This window comes from Megalops cyprinoides, chromosome 15 (genome assembly GCF_013368585.1).
Source record: "Megalops cyprinoides isolate fMegCyp1 chromosome 15, fMegCyp1.pri, whole genome shotgun sequence".
In the NCBI taxonomy this organism is placed as follows: Eukaryota; Metazoa; Chordata; class Actinopteri; order Elopiformes; family Megalopidae; genus Megalops; species Megalops cyprinoides.
In genome coordinates, this window is record NC_050597.1 from 20,541,650 (window position 1) to 20,562,522 (window position 20,873).

Sequence of the window (20,873 nt, forward strand, 5' to 3'; positions counted from 1 at the left end):
TAAAGGGGAAAGATTCCCAATTCTCCCAGGAGTGGAGGGAACTACACAAGTCTGGCAGCACAATCTCTGCCTGTAAGAGCCTGAAAGACAGTAGGTGTTACGATTAGTAGTATTGTCCATACTGTTGTACTAGTATTGTTAGGATAATTATGGTAGCTGTTATTCATTGCCCGAATTGTTTGTTTGTTTTGGGGGCTTTTGACTGGTTATGTATTTTTGGTTGTTTTGCTTGGCAACATGCACTTTGTACATCATGTCAACACAGCAGCTGGAATGAAATAGAGGGAATGAAAGAAACACAGATATAGTATTTACCCCATTTTCACTCCAAACTGCAGAGCACCTCTGCAGCCGTATCAGACAGAGGGGGTGCGGGAGGGCCTTAGAGTGAGAACTAGAACACGTCAAATACCGCCTTCCTCTTCTTTTCTCTTTAAGCACTGTGTTCCAGGAAGGGCTGACCACTTCTCTTTCTCACAAACTGAGCGTGACAATGTCTTGCTTACCTCTGCGACCACCTCTGTGGCTTGAGTGTAAATGCATGCGCATAGCAGAGGTCAAACTTTCAGAGAAACAACTGCACTTAGACATGACAGAACAACATTTTCTCGAAATATACAAACTCAGACAAACACAACAGAATATATGACAACTAAAGAACTCCATTTTATTGTAGAAAATACAAACAGGGACATATTAACATTTTTACAGACTTCAAAGAAGATGGCAATATTATTTTTGGCACCAGATGTGACATCATGATCTGAACTTGAAATGCTTAAAAATTTACATACATGCACACACACACACACACACACACACACACACACACAAACCACATGTACACATTCCACCCATGTGTGTCTTACTGTGACAGTGAGTTCACATAGAAAGGCATCTAAAAATATCCCACATGCATGCAGACTCATATCTATACTGCAGGACAAGAAGCCAGTCTGCAGGTCAAAGATATATTTCTGGGTGAAGTCCCTGCCACCATATAACACACAATTCCCCTATACACCCTGTTTTAGGAGACGCCCTCTCCTCCCTCTCCAGGTCACCACTGACTGTCAATACCTAAATAACACAAATAAATGGTGGTCACTCAGACTGACTGAAGCCATAGTTATCAAATAGATCACATAAGTGATGTTTGGAGACCACATTAACTCTTAGACATAAAGATATTGTCATCAAACAAGGGTATGTGAGTCCACTAACAAGCTAAGTGTTATTACATCCACGTGACTATAGGGGGAGACATAATTTGGAGTAAAAGGAGTGGGCACATAAATAGCCAAAAACCAACCAAAAAATAACAAATTTTGACTCTAAAATCCTAAATTTAAGTAGTATACTCTGATATATCAAAATGCATATGCTAGAAAATATATTAATTGTCAGCACATATTTTTTGCAAGCATTAAATATCTTGTAAAATTACAATATTATAAAAAGCATATTTCAATAATAATATAACTATTATTATATATAAATAAAAACTGCTTGTATGCAGTTGATATATTTTGCATTATAGGGTACAGCTCATATTGATGATATGATTTATTATTTTATAAAAGGAAGACAGGTGGATTTTAAAAGTCTTAAAAGTGTCAAAATATATAATAATATATAAAATCACTGCATTTTACAAATGAGGAAATAATGAATTAAGAATAGCACATGAAGGTAGACAAACTCTTGGTCATCTAGGCAGTGAAGGGGAATGTGGGTAGGGTGAAGCCATTCAAGGAATTCTCCAATTACCCCCAGATGAGGTCTTATCTGATGAGAGGAATGACCTGGAGTTGAAAATGGTGAGGCTGTAGCACTGCATTTTAAAGCCAGTGAAATACAAAGCTAAGACTCTGGGAAGCAAGTGAGTGGGAGAAAGTGACTGAATGAGTGGCAAAGTACTGAGTGAGTGTGTTACAGAAAGAAAGGGTGGGAGAGAGACTGAAAGATATAAAAACACAGATAGAGAGAGAGGGAAAGCTTGAGAGAGAAAGAGAACATTTTCAAATTAGGCATGTATTCACATGTATATGGTTGTGTTTTATGTTCAGACCTTAAAATGTTTTGGCAATACTAGATAACTACTCTCCTGCTAATAAAGCCAGTTTGCATCGATGAGACTTGAACTTTGCATGTCCTCTGTACAAGACCATGTGGACAGCCCTGATCATGCCACTGTAAGTGCAGAATAGTCTTCCTTTAACACACATGCATGCGGCCCGATATCTGTGAGCCCTGTGGAATGTCAGCCGCGCACTTCCTGTGAAACAAGACACCATTCCTGCAGCCAGCCCGGTTCTCCATCTTCCCCGGGGAAGCCAGTGATCAACACACATTTTCCTCAGCAGTTTAAAGGGAGTTCCAGGTCGAAACATTCCTACATCCCGGTAACAGCACGAATAGTCAGATACCAGGGCACCTGTGGATTCGTGGCTGTTGATATTTTGGACAGAGTGTCGCATGTAAAACGGCCCCCAGCTCCAGCCTGGGCACTGATAGGATGTGATCCTCCTTTGGTCTTGAGTTGTAGCAAGTGGAAAAATGGTTGGTTTTTGTTTTTGTTCAATCCACACACGTGCAGAGAAATCTCCAACAGCAAAGTGAGGCAGGTGTGAGAGGTGACATAGCTATGAGATAATGCTGAAGGAGCAAAACCGCTGAGAGGGACATCACAACTCCTTCCTCGTTATACCTGCATGAAGTCCGGGGACTCAGGAATGGGCTCTGTAAAACAGAAAGACACAATGTCAAAAGCCCACCTCTAATCCCTGTTACTGAAGTCACAAACTCGCTTCAGCTCAAACAAAAATGTACACTAGTTCAAAATGATTTTATCAGACTCACTTGTAGTGAATAAAAAGCAGGACATAACATCACACGCTTAAGAAAACTTTTGTTACATAGATTTTCTAGATGTATTTTCAACATATTTTTATTGGTCTGAAATAATCTGCAAATTATTTGAAAAGAGACTAAACAGACTCAGCTGTAGTGTCTACTGCCCACATTTTGAAACTAAAAAGTTACCCAGCCAACCTTTACTTGTATTGGCATAAACTGCATAAAACTGGCATAAAAATCAAATATAATAAACAAAAGGAAAAGATTTCTTCAAAACGTCTTTCAATTTCTTTCAACTTAGCAATGAACCAGAAAATTAAGATATAGATCTGAAATGATCTTATTTCTAATAATTAACAATTATTACTCATTTTTACTAATAAAATTCATATTAAAATCTAAAATGTGATCATGCTCTGAAATTTAATTCAGAGGTGCCTTTTTTGTCCACAGACCGATTTTTCTGTCATCGTTTCCACAGTGGTTTGGGACAGCAACATCTGACCTAAATCTTCTTATTTGCACGTTCATCACAACGTGATTGAAAACTGTTTCCACATTTATGTGAATAATTTACTAGCTATGTCACAGTGTAAAACAGTGAATTGTTTGCTAGCACCTTTTCCACTCCATTTGCTGTGCGCTTTAGCTTGATAGAATGTAGTTTGTTTTCGGGTATTAATAAAAAAACATACTTTGTCTTTTTTGTCACATCTTTTTCTGTTTTTCTGTGATACTATCATACAAAACTCACCCACCCACTTACATACACTTCACACTTTGACTTAGAGTCACACAAGTATCCACCCATATATCTGTGCACAACAATCCACACCCACACTCCCCCTCACTCACCAGCCATCTCAGGTACACACCACAACTATATATAAACACAACATAACGCACACAGACATACAAACATTTGACAAACTTTCACACATATGCATCCACACATACAACCCCTCACCCGCCGACTCACAAGCATAGCAATATAAGCGCACACGCGACCACACGTATTCACACACTGAAACGTGACATTCTAAAGGGGAACTAGACAGAAGTCCTTGGCTGGAACCATGACAAACATCACAGTGAAAAAGGGGAAACTGCAGCAAGGAAAATTCCATTGTGTTCCAGGCCAGAGACAGTTACTGAGAAGGACAGAAGAGGGGCAGAGCGTCTGTCTGCATATACAGATGTGGATCACAACACATGAACCCTGAGCCACAGACAGGCGAGTAAGAAACTTGATGATTTTAGATCTACAACCGTAACTGGATAAGAGCACAATTAGCCAGTCAGGAGCCAAATCCATGTATCCTGAATCACATTACTGGTCCTACTGTGGCAAGTATAAACACCTCTATGTAGGCAAAGTGATGGGGGGTGTACTTGAGTTCTGGAGGAAATGGACAATTCAGTCGGGAATCCAGGGAATGTCAGCACAGGTGCTCAGGGACATAAGAAAGGCCCTCTGGCTCCCCCTGTCAAACCCCTGGGAGTCAGTGCGAGTGCATCATGGTCTATTCCCTGAGTATAGGCTCTCAGTATGCAATATTGCAATCATGCAATTCTTGCACGGATACAGGAAGTGAAACTGGACTTCTCATTGCACTGTAGTTTCTCAATCACAGCATGTTCCTGTCAGCTGTGTGCCTGTGTGTGTGTGTGCGTGTGTGTGTGTGTGTGTGTGTGTGTGTGTGTGTTGGGGGGGTGGGGATGGCATGTGCATGTGCATCTGTGCATGCATGTAGATCTAAGCACCAAAACCATCAGGTGCTGAGCAGGTTACACAGGAAGTTCTACACTAACAGGACGTTGCAGAGTATGAAAAATGGCAGAGACCAGCTTTTTGATGTGGCATTCACAGTCAGTAATTGGGGATGTGCGTATATGTGTATGTACCAACAGTTTGGACAGTCCTAGGACATCATCAGGCATGTGTCAATGTCTGAGGGCAGGATTTCCAAATGTGGTTTGCACAACACAAAACAGGCACCCTGCCATTATTATCAGTGTAAAGTTAAAAACAAGAGTGTTACTAAGGAAGGAGGCTGATTACTCAGTTACACCAAAGACACACCCTGCTGTCACAGTTATCTGCCATCTACTGTTAGGGTTACCTGTCATCTACTAAAGGACAATGCACAAACAGATCATGATCTACACAGACGAAACCATGCTTCAAACCAATTTGTTAAAAGGTCGGGTGGGATGAACCCATCAATTAAGTAAACACAAACATGATAGGTGATAGGTTGCCCACAAGACAAAAGGTACCTCAAAACCATATTTTCTGGCATTCTCCTTGTTCCATGTTGTGCACAAAGAATATGAATGTAATTTTTTTTAAGTATTCATTCATATTATTGGTGCAGACTGGTCTCTCTATCCATAATGTAATTACATCTACAAATATTGCAGATGTCTGCAATGCATAATGTGTATTGTTCATAGGTTTGTTAAGATCGAATGCAAATACAAAACAGCACAAATACACAGCATTAAACTTCCAAACTGAACCTTTGTTGAACTTCTTCATGGCATTCAGTTTATGCAAGCATGGGACCAGGGACCAAGCATTAACGAATCTGTCAGTGTGTTGGTGTTGGTTTCAGTGAGTCAGAGATACAGTGTGTTGGTCTCAGTGTGTCAGAGATACAGTGTGGTCTCAGTGTGTCAAGAGTTACAGTGTGTTGGTGTCAGAGTTTCAGCGAGTCTATATCTTACCATGTGATGGGAAGAAGACCTCCCCATGGGCAGGAGGAGAGAGGGGGGTGCCAGGTTCGGACAGTAAGTGCCTCCCTGTTTCTGAGGACTGTCTGGTCATGATCTGGGACACAGTACGCGTCTTGGTCTGGGGCGAACCTCCCAAAAACACAGGGTTCTCATGACCTTGCATCTCACTGTAGAGAGAGGCGGAGAAAGAATGAGGAGGAACAAAATGTAAGGAGGGTCAAAGGAGGAGAAGTGTGCTATCTGATAGATACATAAGCACCAGGACTCCTTCAATAGTCTCAATTATTTGAGTGTGTTACTGAGTTGCTGAGTTATACAGTCCACCTACGGTTGCAATATACAAAGGGAAATATGTAAGTAGGCTAGCTTACAGGTCAGACTGATTTTACCCAAAGCTGTTTCACACAGCTGCTGTTGTTATTGTTGCAAGAAACTCACCTGTCCATTCTCACCAGCTCATGGGCACCTGCGAGGGAGAGAGGAAAAGGCTGCTTTCAGGGAACAAAACTACATTCAAGTGCAAAGTGAGCTAAAGCATTGTGCTTTAACACACCTGCAAGCCCTGCAGAACTGACACAGGAAATGAGTTTCACACAGTGAATTGAGTCCAGAATGAAGAGGAAAAAAAACATCAAACCAGGCCTTCTTGGGCCTCTAGAGACTGCAGAGTGGGTGTGTGTGTTTGTGTGTTTGGGTGTGTGTGTGTGTGTGTGTGTGTGTGTGTGTGTGTGTGTGTGTGTGTGGGTGGGTGGGTGGGTAGGTGTGTAAGACCACTTACGTCGGTTGGACTGGGCTGTCTGTCTTTGCTTGTACACTAGCAGGAGGATAAGGGGCAAGGAGAGAATACCCATAATGCACCCTGCTGTTGCCAGCCCTGCTGCCACTGATCCTGAAGAGGAGAAAGAGTGAGAGGGACAAAGAAGGAAGGAGAAGGGGAGTGAAAAAGAAGGACAGGAAAGAGGTGGAGAGACAGAGGAGAGGGAAAGGAAATTACTGTCATTTTTGGAACCATAGGAATTTCAAATGTCTTGGGGCGAAACTACTCACAGATGCACAAAATTGAATTCTGTCACAAACATAGGGTCATGCAAACATAACCGATGGTCTGTTTGCTCCCTATGCATCCACAGGTAGTGTTATTCAACTGCTCATTGTTGAGCTTTTGAATAACAAAAAATTGTTTTATGTTTAACAGATGGATCTACCTGGAGCCCTACCCAGCTTTAATCTTATTGGTCACCTTCTTCACTTTCCCTATGTCCAATGAAAACACCACAGTGTGCGGCAGTCAATAGGATAGATACTGCTGTGGTCCTCTGTAAACTAGCTCTAGAAGTGAAATTTCTAACATGTTGCAAAGGAGACTGCATTTAAAGACAGTGCAAATTCTTAATGAACTTTCTAAGAAGCCAAATAACTACATAACGGTGGATTCATTCACAGGACATTTTTGTGAATGGGTGTTTGTATCACCTTGTTCAGCCTCAGCTGTTGAGTCTCAACATAGCATCAGCATAAAACTGTTTAAAATGCAACTACACTTCCGTTTATATATTAAGCATGCTTGCTTAGCATAGTAACTATTAGCATAGTAACAGAACATATTATGGCTCTATTGAACACCCTGGTGTATGCTCAGGGTGTGCTCCTCAGTCAAGTATCTGCCATTCCTGGTGTGGGTTGGGGGAAATGCAATGCACACACATAGGAGATGAGGGATGGCATCCCTCAGACTAGATTTGTCAGAACAAAAATGAGTTACATAAACAGTGCACTGTCTTTGTGAAACAAACACATGAAAAAATACAGGACATGTGGTTATAAAATAGCTTCTTAATACCTTCAGGAGCCTTGTGGTCCCAGTAAGTGCAGTGGTCACTTCCATTCCGACCTGGAGAGACACGGGGAACGCTCTGTAAAACTCTCACATTCCTTAGCAACTGTTTCCTCCTTGTGCTTTTCAATAATACCATCATATTCACCATACCACATCACACCATTATTATAGATTATGTATTTCATTAGCACTGCTATTGATGCTATTACCAACACCATCATTTCAAGAGTTCAGCTGTTTGTATGAAGCTGAAAATATAACACACATAGAGAAACACTGTGCAAGGGAGAGGTGTGGTGTCAAAAGGCGTGTCACAGAGAGGAGGGGGAAAAAGGTGTGTTCTTAAAGGACGTGTCACAGATAGGCGGGGGAAAAAGGTGTGTTCTTAAAGGACGTGTCACAGATAGGCGGGGAAAAAAGGTGTGTTCTTAAAGGACGTGTCACAGATAGGCGGGGAAAAAAGGTGTGTTCTTAAAGGACGTGTCACACAGAGAGGAGGGGGAAAAAGGTGTGTTTTTAAAGGACGTATCACAGATAGGCGGAGAAAAAAGGTGTGTTCTTAAAGGACGTGTCACAGATAGGCGGGGAAAAAAGGTGTGTTCTTAAAGGGCGTGTCACAGATAGGCGGGGGGAAAAGGTGTGTTCTTAAAGGACGTGTCACAGAGAGGAGGGGGGAAAAGGTGTGTTCTTAAAGGGCATGTCACACAGAGAGGAGGGGGGAAAAGGTGTGTTCTTAAAGGACGTGTCACACAGAGAGGAGGGGGGAAAAGGTGTGTTCTTAAAGGGCGTGTCACAGATAGGCGGGGGGAAAAGGTGTGTTCTTAAAGGGCATGTCACAGAGAGGAGGGGGGAAAAGGTGTGTTCTTAAAGGGCATGTCACACATTTAAAAGGAAGAGGAGGGGCCTCCTCGTAAAGGTGTATCACACAGTAAGAAGAGGGAAGGCGCTGTTCACAGAGAGGAGGGGGAGAGGGTCATTCTCTGAGATGTGTTACACAATTGGGGTGTGTCACACAGAGAGGAAACGGAGGATCTGCTCTTACGGGGTACGACGGTCAGCAGGACGTGGTTGTGTGTCCTCTGCACCAGTTTCGGGTGGTTCTTATCCTTTTCATATTCCAGCAACACGCAGCAATACCTGCCCTGGTCGGCATGCGTCACATTCAGCAGGGTGACCCAGAAGTAGCCTTTGCTCGTGCCGTACTGCACCCCGACAGAGGAGGCGTGGGAATGGTTGCCGTGCTGGCGGGGGTGCACCTTGTCGTGGCAGCGCTCGTCCTGGTGGGGGGTGAAGATCCAGCCGTGCTGTAGGTGGTCCTCATGGTGCAGCGGCGCCCCCTCCACGTTGCAGGGCAGGCTTACATTGATGCCCTGCGGGCAGAAGTAGCTCATGTGTGGCACTGACACTACCATAGTTGGCTGGTAATGAGCTGCCTCACCCACAGCTGTGGAGGAAGAGAGCAGACGAGAGAGAGATCTGTAAACAATGACTCAACTATACAGCAGTATGATAACATTTCAATAAGGTGTTAGTGTAGTATACATTCAGATACTCACTGAACATTACAGTACATTTACACAGCAATGCAAATGAGAGAGATGTTGATGTCATGTTAAATGCATTTAACAAAGAGAGAAGTAGTGAAACCAAAATGATTTTCTGTAAAATGGTAACCTTGCGCAAAGCCTAAAGTACAGGATGTTCACACGAGGGCTACAGCTACTTTACATGACTCATGTTGGGTACGAGCTTTGCAGCACCCAGAGCTTTCTGACCAGCACTGCAAGATAATCTCAGAAAGGCTCACCACAATCAGCAGGTTACTGAGTGTCCGAACATTCTCACTATCAGTGTTTCAAACATCGACAGCATGTGGTTTCGTGCACTTATCATTATGATGCAGCACGCTTTGTTTTCATAAACTGATGTATTCAGATGTACCCTGCACGCACAGTCTTGTAAGAATGCATTTATATGCATGCAAGCAAGCACACACCCACACACACACACACACAGCTCCCCTCTCTCCAGCCTCACTCACAGTGTCGTATGTTTTTGAGCATTCTAGGGCAGGTCGGCTTGTTTCCTGCATTCTCATCTGTGTATTGTAGCTCTGTAAATGTGTGGGTGAGGTTAAGATCAGATCAGTTAGATATATCAAACAGGTTACAGATTTGTGACCGTCTTCGTGCACTCAAGCTGGAGTATGAAAGTGCATGCATAAATTTACTGTTTGTTTTTTTCACTCTTGCATGCGAGAAGTGTTTGTTTGTGAGCTCCTGTCATAGAATTGTGGTACCATGGTGTCAGACTGGTGTTTCATAACTGCTGCTTGATAGACAAGCCATCTGTCTGCTTGATCAAGCAAAGTCAAAACTGAGATCTTTTCCATTCCACGAAAGTGTAAGCTGGGTTGAGTATTGCTTAATGGTAAGAATCTAGTCCCTTAGGGACATCCCAACACCCTACCCACTCATCCCAACTGCCCCCCACACAAATACAGCCACCCCCAAAGGACACAAATGAACCCAGAAAACAAGACAGTATATTCCTCTAGCATGCATGCCTTCTTGTTTCCATGGCTCATTCCTCTTCTCTCTCCTTCTCTGTATTTCTGTGCATTCTTTCTCTGCATGCTTCCTGTACTTCCATTTGGTTAGATAACCTAAAGGCCGGCAGTGCTCTGACTCTCATTTGGAGTTGAAATCCAGCCAGCTGGATGTTTGGACCTCACAAACATGATGCTCTGAGCTAACCAGTGTCGCGCTGACGTCAGTAAGCATGATTTGGGTTGTTAAACACAGAAACTGTTTTCCAGTTATGAATCCCCTGCTCTCTGTTTGTCATTGCGCACACACTGACAAACAGACTCATTTCTCTAGAGGCATTCATGCTGAAACTGTTGTATTGTACTTTCTGTAATGATTTACATGATCTGAATCTGCCAAAAATGAGGACCAAGCCCCCTAAGCGCACAAGTCTGAAGAAGCTACCTCTCTTCTGCCCCACAGATGCGCTGTAAATGACAGTGTGCATTAAATTCATTTATGAGTTTCCTGAATATTGCCATCATACCACTGCAAAATATCTACCTTTGAAAGTAGTGTTCATGCATATGCGTGCGTGCGGGCATGTGTCTGTGCATCCGTGTGTGTCTGCGTGTGTGCGTGCCTGCCACCAGGACTTGAAGTGCACATCCTGTGACAGCTCTGTGCTTAAAATAAGTGGGAGGATCGGGGTGGGGGTGGGGCGGGGGTCTGGTTTTGGACCACGGGTAGCAACTAATTCTGAGGGAGCGGACTTCCTTCCTCTTAGAGTCTGGCACGCGAGCCCAGTGGCCTAAACTGGCCCTGTTCGCTGCCCTCTGCGTTTACCCATCTCAACACTGTGTTCCGGACTCCATTGTCTGGCCTTTGCTGTTCCTGCGCTTGTTCTGTGGTGCTCTGATTGTCTCTCTCTGGAGGGCAGCACTCCCCAGCTGCCCCAGTCAGGAAGAGGCTGCTAATTTACACCGCCTCAGGCCCCAGACTGCCCCTGTTCATCACAGGCTTTCAGACAATGCTAACGGCGGATGTGAGCTTTTGCCAAACCCCCCTGGAGACAATGCAAGTCGCATATGTTTTCCAGTGGTGTTTTTTGGTGGGGTTTGATGGGGTTCTCATGTGTTCTGCTGAGTGTGTTGAGTCTACTGGTTATTGAAACTAATGCTTTCTTCTCAAGATCAATCAGATTCTGAAGGAAGAGAAGATTGATATGCTCTTAATTTTAAAATCACTCTCAACCAACAACTGAACCACTAAGATTCTGAGTAAAAAAAAAAAAATACAAAGAGAAATTAATGAGAGTTAAAATGGAGAGCGATTCAATTATAAAAACCGATCTGGAATTCCTTTAAAACGTAATAAATAAGATTGAGAAAATAGAAAGTTTTATTCAAATACAAGTAGTTTAACTTAATGACCCAGATCTTTTTTCTGGAAAAAAAAAGAAAAAAAAAAACTGTCCATTGTCTGGAAATACAGTAGCTGTCCTGTTTGTGACCCTCTATCTCCAACTGAATGTGTGTGCGTTTGTGCTGGTGTGTGAGTCAGGAAGAGCAATAGGAAATTCAGGGAGTGTGATTAACTGAAACTCCAGGCCCTCTGGCTGTTCCTGCCTCTCAGAGGAACGATACAGCACACCGCTGGCCGCTGTTTCACACCATCAAGCCCAGCCCCATTATTCTCAGTTATTCTCCACTATTGTCCGTCTCTATTGAGACTGACATCCTGCAAGCTTGCTCCAGCCCCACTAATGAGGGAATCCGGTTTTACCTCTTAAACCCTGCCCCCCACCCTACCCTCCCAGCGCCCGAGTTTCTCAACATTTCTGTTGCTATTCCCATGATCCCACATCAGCACTTACCGCACAAACACACACACACACACACACACACACACCTTTTTGCCCTCCAGACTAGTTTATCTAAGCAAACTACACACAGTGTCCAACCCTCTTTGGGTGAGGTATACACAGTATTTGCATTTGTGAGTGAGTGACAGTGAGAGAGAGAGACAGCAGTTTACATCCTGTTTGCTTGGGTACACGGGTTTCATCATTCCAAGGACAGCTTATTACAACAGGATAAACATTAGTTATTGGTTTTAATCAGGTGTCATTAAAATGTCCAGAATCCCTGTGCCATGACCTCAAAATGTACAAACAATGCTTAAACCTCCTTGATTTTAAACAAAACGGCATTGCATTTTTCACACTTTCTCCCGGCCCCTTAAACATCTAGCTTTGTTTAATTCCTGTCACATCACTTTAAATTTGTAAATTCCATCTAGTCTCACAGGCCAGCCAACAGATCCAACCCGAGAAGCCCTTGTGTTACGCAATTCCAGTATGTTCACACAAGGTGAAAAATGGCCTTCATAAACTCACTTAGGTATGAGAGCCTTGTAAGTCAGGGTTCCATGCTGAGACCTGCTTAACTGTGGATGCATAGAGAGGACGGACTGAGGGGGTCTGACCAGCTCTATGGGGGGCTCAGATAATCAGTGCCCATCCCACCCCCATGGTTAAGTGAAGCCAGGATTTAGATAAGAAGTTTAATCCCACTTTGTTTTGTACTCTTAATTAGCTAGCTAATTAGAAGGTGCTGATGACACCAGCAGGAGTTCACCTGTCTCAAAGCTTGTGGGGTGGCACATCCCAATCTCCAGGGGAGAGAGCACTTCCTTGCATGCTTTCTATTTGATAAGGACATGTAGGATATAATGCACTCACTGATGAAGGAACCGAGCCATTCTGTCATATGACTGTCTGGAATTTGCCCAGTTTTTGTAAAGTGGTGAGACAGGGAAGTGAGATTTGAAAGGTTCTGTACAGGTTAAAAGGTGTCATTTACTTTCCCTTTACTGTAAACCTATTCCCTGCCCAATCAATGTCATAGGGTGGAACTTGGAAGTGAATGGGAGAGGACGAGACCCATCTTTTCAATCACTGTGGGGTGCCAATGATTTTGGAGGTGGGGTTACCATTGAAGCTTCCACGCTGGGAAGTAAATAGAAGAAAAACACACAACAGCACTGAGGACAGTTGCCTTCACAAAGCCTTTAGTTTGATTCTGTGTTGGTGCTCATTTTAGCATGCTTTCTTCTGAAATATTTATAGTTGAACTGGCAATCCATCAAGTTTCCACTGGTCAGCGTGATGTAGCAGATGTATAGAGGGGTCTTTATGTCCATGTGGACTTTGGTGGCTCAATTTCCATAGTGCACTGACCCAGAATCATTTCACTTAAGCATAACCTTAACCATTTTGTAGCTGAGACTTGTTAGCGTAACTACAATACCCACAATGCCTGGTGTTTCTGCTCATTATCACCTCATGGCATCCTCCAGGGAATCCCTGCAGCAGAACAGCTGAGAACACAAACCAGGGCTGGAACTTTCACTCTCTTATCACCTGACCCCTCCCTGGAAGCAGTGATTGCTGTAACTATTAAACTGTTGTACTTAAGTCAGGGGTAGAGTAGGGTTTTTCCCCATCCGAAAAAATAACACTTTCCACAGTAACATATACAATGCAATCTCTTGCCATCTCTCTTTACAAGAGATATCAAGAGAGATAAGAGAACAAATCTAAATAACAAAAAATGTTAAATAGGCAAAAAAGTAACAGAGATAATTGTCTATCTTTTCTCCTGCTGGCTGTTCCTATTTACTGGCACAGCAGACACACATTTGTGTAGCTTAAGTTCAATATAAGAGGAAGTTATATTGCACACGCAACTAAAGAACCCAGTGTTTTTAAATAAACAGTGAGATGCCTCTGCATCACTCACTGCCTTTTATTCAGCCTCATATTAGGCTGCCAGTCCTGCTCCCTGTGTCCCTTCATGTGCTGTTTTCCATGTACTGCTGGGCACAGAAGTGTGTATATTTTTGTAAGGATTTTGGGCAACAAGTGATTGATTCGCCTGTGTTCACCGAGAGGGTACTTAACCATAATGTTTCTAACTTTTATAACTTTCAAAGTGTACAGACAGCATGCTGTCTCCCCCTCTCATCTTTCTAACTCCCATCCTTTTTCTTTTTCAAGACTCAAAGAATCTTTTTCTCTCCTACCACCTCATGTCTCTCCCTCACACACGCACACTCTGAAGCAGTGGGAGCAGTAGTCCCTCTCTTGTAAATAACAAGCTTTCAAGCAACGTCCTTCTGAGGCGTCCAGCAGCACCCTACTCTCAAGTGTCTCAGAGGAGGGAGGGTGCCCTTGGGAGCAGAGACAAAGTGAGTGACCTCACATTCAAGTAATGACAGGTTGAACATCTCTATCTGCTGTTAGCTCTCAGGCTCCTCTGTCTGTGATGGTCTGGCACTCCAGACGGCTGAGCCACAGTCATGTGACTGGGGTGTGTCTCTTCTTGTGGCTTTTTGTTCCACATCAGGCCTGCATTATGCTGCTGACATCATTCTTTTCTGAACCCTTAGATCCCAGCCTCTTTTCTTTACATTAGCTGCTAACTGGGCCTTGACACAGTCACTAAAACGCAGGAGTTGCCAGTACCTGCCTTGTGCACTGAGAAAGTCAAACACCCTTGGACACATAGACACAGACAGAGCACACAGAGAAATCTATTTGATCTTATTGTTTTCCTTTGCCATTCCAGTTCTTGGCTCTTAGAGCCAAAATTCTGTCTCAGAGAACTGAAACACATAGACACTTGAGGAGCCAGATCAATTTAGGTGACCCAGGTATGTAACAGTAACCATGGTGATCCTGATTTCCTCAGAAAGGTTAGGCAGGGCCTCAGGGTCGATGTTTGAAAGAGAAGGAGGCAGAAAAGGAAAGACAGAGAGGGAGGGAGAGAAAGAGAGGTAGCAATGTGTGCTGCTGACCCAAGTTCACATCCACAAAAAAGGCTGTTGCACTGTGTGCGCACTACATCTTATCTTATCTTATCTTATCTGTTGCCCCCCACAACATACAAATGCAAAGAGAACAAGCCACAGTGATTGCATTTATTGTTATCTACAGTCTAAAACTAATCTGAACTAAATCTGCACATTTGTGGTATAAATGTGTCATTCAGTCTAACCACAGTGCACAGCAAGCACACCGTGCAGGCTTTAGCCTCTGAAACTTGTGGAACAGAGATAGAAGGGTTTCCATTCCATCTCACCCTTTAGCCTCATACTCAGCTGCTGATCTTGTAAAGGACAGGGGCTTCAGTCAGAATGAAAACCAAGGCTCAGCTGCCTTGTGTCCAATCTAAACAGGCACCAACTCACAAAAGTGCTGCGTTTATGTTTTCATCTGAAGTTGACACATAATGATGCAAACAGAGGGGTATTCTCTCAAAAGACAAACATGCACAAATATGGAATCGCAACAAGATAACAAATATGATTAATTTCAAATTACCTACTGACAGATACTATTTTGACTGTAATTATGCTCTTTCTTCCTCATCAGTCTCATGTATATAAGCAGCATCCTGATTGATATTGGTTCATTACTTTCCAAATTCCAAAGCACAATGTTATATCCTGCTTTATGATGTGCCTCAATATTATGAAATATGGAGAACTTTTTTAAAAAAATATTTCCCAACTAGAGAAAGAGGAAGTGTTATAGCTTAATTCACAACTATGTGTGTGTGTGTGTGTGTGTGTGTTCCTGTTTATATTTTATATTTTCTTGTTTGTTCAGCCAGTTTGTTCAGTTCAGTTATGAAAAGTCATTAGTGAAATGCCACCCTCTCTCCTAAAAGTGTCCCCTTGGTAGTATTTACTTATTTACTTACTTATGTACTTAATGAGAGTGAACACATTTAGCAAATCTTAACCAAGGGAACATGGCTCGCAAATACTGAGAAATAGGTTCCACTTAACAACATAACACTGAATGTAAATAGTGGGTAAACAGTCATTTTAAAAGCGGCCTGCTTTCATTTGCACTGACTGGGAAAACTGAGCTAAGTTGGAGCCTTGACAGGTCACAGGGTCGAGGCTCATCCAGTTTTCTGTGGCGTCACTGGGGTTTATCCATAACCTGTCGCAGTGCCGGTCCACCCAGCCTCCACCAACGGCTTTCGGACCTTCCCGACCCGTTTGAAGTGGATTATAATGTCGCAATCGCGCCGCGGGAAGCAGCTGGTTTTCGTCATTCAGCCCGAGTGAGGGGAGACGAGAGGCGCGAGGTTAAACAAGCTTAAAAGCCTGCACCAGATGTTCACCTCTGAGCTGAGATCTCAAAACATTCGGAACAACAACCTGATTTCATCCCATTCTACTTCACAGCATTGGTAGAACAAGAGCTACAAGAGCTCCGAAGCAGTAACTCACTCCATCGTCCAGCTATTTGATTTAGGAATAATGTTAGATGTGTAAAACACCAAACTGTACAGTACTGTACCAATGCCACTCCCTTTAAGAAGAGAGCCAAACAGTTATACTGTGGGCGACAACAGGAAGCAAATGCAACAGATGCCTCATATCACTCAGAGACAGAAACAAGAAGAGAGCCAAGCTCTTTAAACCAGCTGCTCTACAAGATTGTGAGGGTATCATTATCTGCAACACTGCACCGTTACAGCTTGTGGCTTGTTAACTGAATAAATTTGCTAAATTATGTTTCTTTTTCTTCACACTGAAGTCGCGCAAAACGACAGGCGCTGACAAAACCTGTGAACTAAGGCACGGGGAATATGTTATCAAATCATAACAAAATTCCACAAAACAAGTGAAGTGTATAGGTAATGTCCGATAGCGTAGATGATAATGTACGATACCACGCAAATATGAAGCTGCATTCAAATCAAGAGTATTTTTTTTCTGATGTTAACACAAATGTGATTAATCTAAAATCCGATCAATGTTGATAAAACAAATGAGCATTTAGCCTACATCTGTAGTTGCTATCCCACTTAGTTTTGCATGCTTAAACTGACGCGAAACGACCTGTAAAAACGCTACTGACGCATTAAAGAATGTTGTCATAACTAGCAATGCAAATGATGGTCGTTGTTTAAAAAAAAAAAAAAGAACTTCTCTCTCTCTAGTTGTAGAGGCGAGGACACATGCCTTCAACAGGTCGGTACAAGTCCCATTCTTTGAGCCCACGGGAGATAGCAAGAAGTGACACTGAATCGCCTGCGGGGTAACTGTCATCAGCACGGTATTAGCTTACCTCCAATTATGACAAACAGGTGAAAATACAACCGCAATGCAGGCGTCAGATGAAGCCCGGCGGTCAGTCTCCGGTATGAATCCGACATGGTGTTCTTGCTCAACTGCAGAATATGCGATTCGCAAAAATTTGTTCCAGCTGAAACAACTTCGTTGTTCAAAGATGTGGCACTGCCCGGATTTCTCTAGCAATGTTAAGCAATTCAAAGGTTCCGCCCCAAAACTGTAGAAATCTCGGCTTCTCTTGCCAAAAACTTTCACGACTGCCAGTTGACTTGGAGTGGATAGCCGTGGTGCACGCGCTGCGACTGAGCTGCCACACCGCAAACTAAAAGAAGAGCAGACGCTTCGGTCCTCTGAAGATCGCCCCTCCTCTTTCTACCCCCCCCCCCCCCCCCCCCCCCCCCCCCCCCCCTCTCTCTCTCTCTCTCTCTCTCTCTCTCTCTCTCTCTCTCTCTCTCTCTCTCTCTCTCTCTCTCTCTCAACCCCCCCCCTCTCTCTCTCTCTCACCCACGCACATGCATAGATGTGCTATGTTTGTATATTTATGTTTATTCTGTCCGCATTTCTTTTTTTACAATAAAAATGAAATAATAGATAATTCAATTAACTCAAACGTATAAATACTTTTTTTGTATTTTATATTTTGTGTGAGTCTGTGCACACATGCACAATACCGGGCAAAGGTTTGAACACACCTACTCGTAGAAGGTGTTTTCTTTATTTTTACTATTTTCCACATTTTAGAATAGTAGTAAAGAGTCAAAAGTATGAAACAACATAAATGGAATGATGCAGTGACCAAAAAGTGTTTAAAAAAATCTTCAAAGTAGCCAAAAAGTATGTATTCTATTTTTTTTCTTTTTTGGAAAGAAAATCATACGTAAACACCAACTTCATTATTTATATTTGTCCAAGAAACAAATTTCAAGAATTTAACCACAACTCTTTAGATCAAAATGTCTTTGAATTCATGTTCCCCATTGTCTTAATCAGGTATGTCCAAACTTTTTACTGGTACTGTCTGTTTTTGCAGTGGGGTATAGCACTAAAGCTATGTTTTCATTCAAGTTTTTAGGTTATTATAATTAGAAATGAAGTGGATTTCTAATAGCACAAATGAGATAAAATGTTAGTGTTCAGGATCAAAATTATCCATCTGGCTGTTAACATGCCTTCCACTGTGCTCTAATGGGAAATGCTGTGCTCTACTGGGAAATGAGTATTTCTGGCACGCCACCCGGGAACAAACATGGTATTTGAACTGAAAACCGCAGCGGTTTGTTTTCCAGAAAGTGAGAATCCTGATGCACAGGAAGAACAGGCACAATTGGAGCGATGTACCTGCCTGACCCACCCCCCATTTCTCAATCCTTGCTATCTCCCTGACATGTAAACTGCTATTCAAATGCACCACACCCCAGGGAAAGTGAAACTCTGAGCCTGCATTCACAGGGCAGCAGCGACTACAGAGCCACTGTGCTAACCAGACCAGGTTTAAGATGGGTCGCCCCTTAATGCTAGGCAGGTAGAACAAGTAAAGAGGTGAGACACACCACAATGCCAATTTTTTTCCTGTACAATGCCAGCTCTATGTATTTGTTTAATATTAAGGCATTTAAGGCACATTACGGCACTTGCTGTCAAACTCAGATGGTCTGTACTACAGGGCTGCCACAATATTGATAGTATTGTAACAGTTATTAGTGGCTCAGTAGTGAATGAACAGTAGACAGCGCATTATTAATTAGATGAGCAGGTGCCCTTAATCTGGATCATTTACAGTGAGCAACTCACAGCTTTATTCAAATTATCCCGTTCTAATATCTCTGCATTAGCTGGTTAATTTATTACATAATGCAGGATAAGTTCTTTGCCCGAGGGTACATTACATCAGATTACATACATGTAGCGAACGCTCTTATCCTGAGCAGCTTCCAGCAAAAGAGAACAGAAATATATCAAAGTGTATTAGGAAGTGTATTAAATTTATATGGGCGCAGTGCTCCAGCTTGGATTCAAGCCAGCAGTCTACTGGTTAGTACACACATAACCACTGTACCTCCTCTCTGAAATACAGTATGTCATTGCCAAAAACATGCTGATGACACTTCACCTTCTGTGCTTTGTGTTTCCTAATTGCAGTCCGCAACCACAGTTTGGGTGTACATTTTGGATGAGAACGACAACGCACCGCAGTTTCTGGAGGAGGAATACGTGACGGTGCTGAGTGAGGGTCCGGGCACCGTGGGCCTCACCATCGCAACAGTGAGAGCCGTCGACCCCGACGAGGGAGTGAACGGCACCCTGCGCTACGCCATCGCCCAGGGGAACCTGGCGCAGACGTTCCGCATCAACCCAATCAACGTGAGCAAGGGGCGGGTCACACGGGCTGAGCGCCGGTTCAGAATCACATTCAGAGTAACACTGTATGATAAATGGAAGCGTCTCGGTGCTCAGACCATGCTTAGTCAATAACCGCCGTTTCCTGTGTGACCTGGGTGCCCAGGGGACGATCGTAGCAGTGAAGGAGCTGGACTACGAGATCAGCGCCGGGCACTACACGCTCGTTGTCACGGCAACCGACCAGTGTGCCATCCTTGCGCTCCGACTGACGGCCACCACCACGGTGAACGCGCACACATTTGCACACATGCACACTTGCACACACACATGCAAGTCATCTTCACGTGAATATCCCCCAAAGCACATTTCCCATCATTGTCTCTGCTCTAGGCTCAGACTTTGTCGCTGCATCTGTCTTTGGTCATTTTGAATGGCGTTCATTGGCAGGTGCTGGTGAACGTGCTCGATGTGAACGATGTAACCCCCACCTTCCCCCGGCCGCTGGAGGGGCCGTTCGACATCACAGAGGGGCAGCCGGGGCCCAGGGTCTGGACCCTCAAAGCCACCGATGAGGACTCTGGGCTTAATGGCAAAGTGGAGTACAGCATCACTGCAGGGGACCCCCAGAGTGAGTGCTGAGTCTGTGTGTGCGTGCATGCATGTCAGCTAGCCTCTCTCTTTCTCTTTCATCTCTCTTTGGACGTTAATATTACTTTACATTAGTGTCATTTAGCAGACGCTCTTATCCAGAGCAACTTACATTAGTTGTAATTTTGTATGTTATCCATTTATACAGCAGGATATTTACTGAGGTGATGCTGGGTTAAGCACCTTGCCCTATCAGGGAATCAAACCAGCAACCTTACGGTTACAAGCCACTCAGTGTAGCATAGTGGTTAAGGATAATATACAAGAATCCACTCCTAAATCAATTTTGTTATCCCAGATGGAGAAATTTATATAATTGTTTTGTGACAAGCAACAGAGTGAATCGTTTCAGCGTGACCATTGACAAAAGCGCCTTTAATGCACCGTGAAGCACCTGTTTTCATTTGTTTGCACACTGCCCAAGAGCACTTATAGTGTTGAATGTGTTACATTATCGGACATCAAGATTGGGTGCATGTGTTTCAGAAACATTTTTTGTGTTTGGGATGAAGTGTGAAAGTAAGAAATGAGGCTTGCTGATTCATTTCATATTTGGTCAAATGGGGAAAGCAGACCTGGAACAGCAGGGAATCCATAAACCTTTCACACGTATGGGTATTCTTTGTTTTCTACAAGTCACATGACTGAGGACATTCTTCACTTCTGCGCTGAGTGGATATTAAACAGAATGCTATGCAAAATAAATGAGGAAGTTGAAGTCACAGCTAAGCAAAACAGTTTTGAATTAGAGGTCCTTTTAGTTT

At 43.3% G+C, this 20,873-nt stretch overlaps 2 protein-coding genes across 2 annotated transcripts in view; one reads left to right on the forward strand and one right to left on the reverse strand.

Annotated features, from left to right (window-relative positions):
• The window catches only part of cdh23 (cadherin-related 23), a 178,099-nt gene that overhangs the window by 138,972 nt on the left and 18,254 nt on the right, over window positions 1-20,873 (forward strand). The window contains exons 38-40 of the mRNA XM_036546518.1: window positions 19,261-19,482; window positions 19,625-19,744; window positions 19,909-20,089. Of these exons, the coding sequence (XP_036402411.1) occupies window positions 19,261-19,482; window positions 19,625-19,744; window positions 19,909-20,089 (523 nt within the window). The remainder of the gene's footprint in view (window positions 1-19,260; window positions 19,483-19,624; window positions 19,745-19,908; window positions 20,090-20,873) is intronic.
• On the reverse strand, window positions 1,566-17,429 carry vsir (V-set immunoregulatory receptor). The gene is made up of 7 exons (XM_036546519.1): window positions 17,117-17,429; window positions 8,478-8,879; window positions 7,439-7,489; window positions 6,377-6,487; window positions 6,037-6,064; window positions 5,590-5,765; window positions 1,566-2,742 (listed from the first exon to the last, which is right to left on the reverse strand). Exons 1-7 carry the CDS (start codon window positions 17,202-17,204, stop codon window positions 2,705-2,707), a joined length of 894 nt encoding a protein of 297 aa, XP_036402412.1. The 5' UTR covers window positions 17,205-17,429; the 3' UTR covers window positions 1,566-2,704.

Bases quoted from the DNA above. Each gene is read 5' to 3' on its own strand.
- vsir (XM_036546519.1), bottom strand. From the start codon at position 17,204: ATGTCGGATTCATACCGGAGACTGACCGCCGGGCTTCATCTGACGCCT. The intron at 7,490-8,477 runs GTAAGAGCAGAT...GTGTCTCTCCAG, and splicing joins CCTGCTGACCGTCGTACCCC to GTCGGAATGGAAGTGACCAC. The intron at 5,766-6,036 runs GTGAGTTTCTTG...CTCTCTCTACAG, and splicing joins GAGCTGGTGAGAATGGACAG to TGAGATGCAAGGTCATGAGA.